The sequence below is a fragment of the Nestor notabilis genome, unplaced genomic scaffold (genome assembly GCF_000696875.1).
Source record: "Nestor notabilis isolate BGI_N333 unplaced genomic scaffold, ASM69687v1 scaffold1638, whole genome shotgun sequence".
Classification (NCBI taxonomy): Eukaryota; Metazoa; Chordata; class Aves; order Psittaciformes; family Psittacidae; genus Nestor; species Nestor notabilis.
Genome location: NW_009939423.1, coordinates 1 through 2147, shown reverse-complemented (window position 1 = coordinate 2147; position 2147 = coordinate 1). Strand labels below are relative to the sequence as shown.

General features: G+C 41.5%; 1 protein-coding gene across 1 annotated transcript in view; it reads right to left on the bottom strand.

Annotated features, from left to right (window-relative positions):
• The window catches only part of DDX20 (DEAD (Asp-Glu-Ala-Asp) box polypeptide 20), a gene marked incomplete at its 5' end in the record, with an annotated part of 5717 nt that extends 3577 nt beyond the window's left edge, over positions 1 to 2140 (bottom strand). The window contains 7 exons of the mRNA XM_010019832.1: positions 1 to 41; positions 454 to 592; positions 986 to 1128; positions 1207 to 1321; positions 1605 to 1773; positions 1923 to 2017; positions 2077 to 2140. The exon at positions 1 to 41 is cut by the window's left edge and continues 27 nt beyond it. Coding sequence (XP_010018134.1) covers positions 1 to 41; positions 454 to 592; positions 986 to 1128; positions 1207 to 1321; positions 1605 to 1773; positions 1923 to 2017; positions 2077 to 2140 — 766 coding nt within the window. The remainder of the gene's footprint in view (positions 42 to 453; positions 593 to 985; positions 1129 to 1206; positions 1322 to 1604; positions 1774 to 1922; positions 2018 to 2076) is intronic.
• Between the last annotated feature and the right edge of the window lie 7 nt (positions 2141 to 2147).

The window sequence follows — 2147 nt, the reverse complement described above, 5'->3', positions numbered from 1 at the left end:
GAAAGCCTCTGGATGTCAGTATTTCAGCTAAATGTTGAGCCCTGACAGAATATACACAATAAAAAAGAAAATCACAGAATCATCAGTGGTTTGGGTTGGAAGGGACCTTAACTGTAACTAAAACAGCAAACCTAACCTCTGTGGTTGTGTCTTAACAACAGGCTACTCTTTACAGCCAAGGACAACAGTCCAAAACTGACAGTTTCATCCGTTTTTATGTCTACAACAGTCACAGATGAAATGTGACAAGAGGACATCACATCATATACCTATGAGGTATCTTCATGCTAAAGCATTCCTTCATTTTCAGTATTTCACACTGCATTTCAGAGCTGAAACTTGTGTCTTGCTTTGAGACCGTACAGAAGGTCTATGTACATTTATCCATGACTGGACATTACAACCACTGCTTTCAAACATGGTTCTTTAAAGATTTTACTTTAAATTGCTTACCTGCTGTGCAAATTTGAGAAGACCAAGGCTTGATTAAATGGAATCTTGCTGAACAACTCCTGCAGGTGCTGGGTTTTTTCCTCAAATGTTTTATGTGGAAGCGGATGGGAATTCACAATTTTGTAATACTGCTTCAGCCCTGAGCATGAAACAAAACAACCTATCAGGTTTTTCAGGGTTTCCATGAAGAGTATGTGCAGTGCTACTCTGCTGCCAACACGTGTCACCACAGCCAAAATAACGACTTGAAATTCAAACACGGATACATATGTGCCAACTAAAGAACTATAGGACAGGTTTTGCTTAACAGGCTGAGATATTTTTTCAACTGACAGGAAAACAACAGAAAATGACACTCATCCATGATGTTTTAAATATATCAATGCTGGGAATAAATACTTCCTAAGCTTATCAACTCAATTGTGGAGGGAAATTGTCAAGAATCCAAAATTTAAAGGTATGTATTTTGGTTTCAGTATACTTCTCTTAATCTATTGATAACAATTATCACTATAAATGAACTTCTACTTACCAATGAGACTTGGATCAGTGGGGTTCAACCTCACAAATGTTGGCTCTCTCATGTACCTGGTCAAAGCATTAGCTAACGACTCAGGGTAAGTAGCTGAAACAGCAAGCACCTGTTTATTGGCTGGTAGTGAAGAGTAAATCCAACTGGAAGACAAAGAAATGGGAATGACTATTAAATATGCATCTAATCTACTGATAAATGCATGAGAAATCTTTTCTTACTTGATTTGTTCCTGAAAGCTGCCTTCTTCTAGGAGCTTGTCTGCTTCATCAAGAATGAAAAGCCGGATACTAGCTGTGTTCAAGTAGTCCAACTCTATGAGCTGTTTTATTCGACCTACATGTGAAAAAGTAAGTAAAAGGAACTTCAGAAATATTAATTGAAAGGTTCTAATGATGAGCTTTGTAATTTTATTTTTCAATTAATTTGAGTAAGCCTTAAAAAAGAATATTTGGAATAATCTCTCACTAAAAAAAGCTGGTCTAAATGCCTCTGGCACTTAAACCTTTGAGACTATCCCCTACTCCTCAGAAAACCCTCAATCCAGATTTGAAAAGCACCAATTATTATACAGTGAACTCTCACACAGTATCTGAAGTACAATGAAACTCAACCATACCTGGGGAGCCAACTGCTATATGGCACTTCTTTAGCCTGATTTTGTCCTGGTTCAGAGGAGTCCCTCCAATGAAGACATGGCATTCCAGGCCTTCCATTTTTATTCCTATAGCTGTGATTACAGCATGAATCTGCACAGCAATTTCTCGTGTAGGCGCCAAGATCAGAATCTGTAAGGGACAAACAGGAAATTTTAAAGCTTTAGAATGACCTCAGTCGAGTTGTAAGGATTTAAAACATTATGTCTCACAGGCGACAGAGCGATTCCCCTCACAAAACAAAGCCCGCTCCCCTCACCCGTACCGGTACCACAGCTCACCTGCGTGGCGGGGCTCTCCAGCATCACCGCGTCCAGAGCGATGGTGGAAAACACGCAGGTTTTACCCGTGCCAGACTTTTCGGAAAAGACCCGCCACAGAGGTCACTGTAAGCCCCAGAGTGTCCCCGGCCCCTCGCCCGGTCCTCCCGCTCACCCAGGCCGCAGCGCCCCAGCGGTATAGCCTTCAGCTGGACCGGTGACGGCCTGTGGAACCCAGCCGCCTCC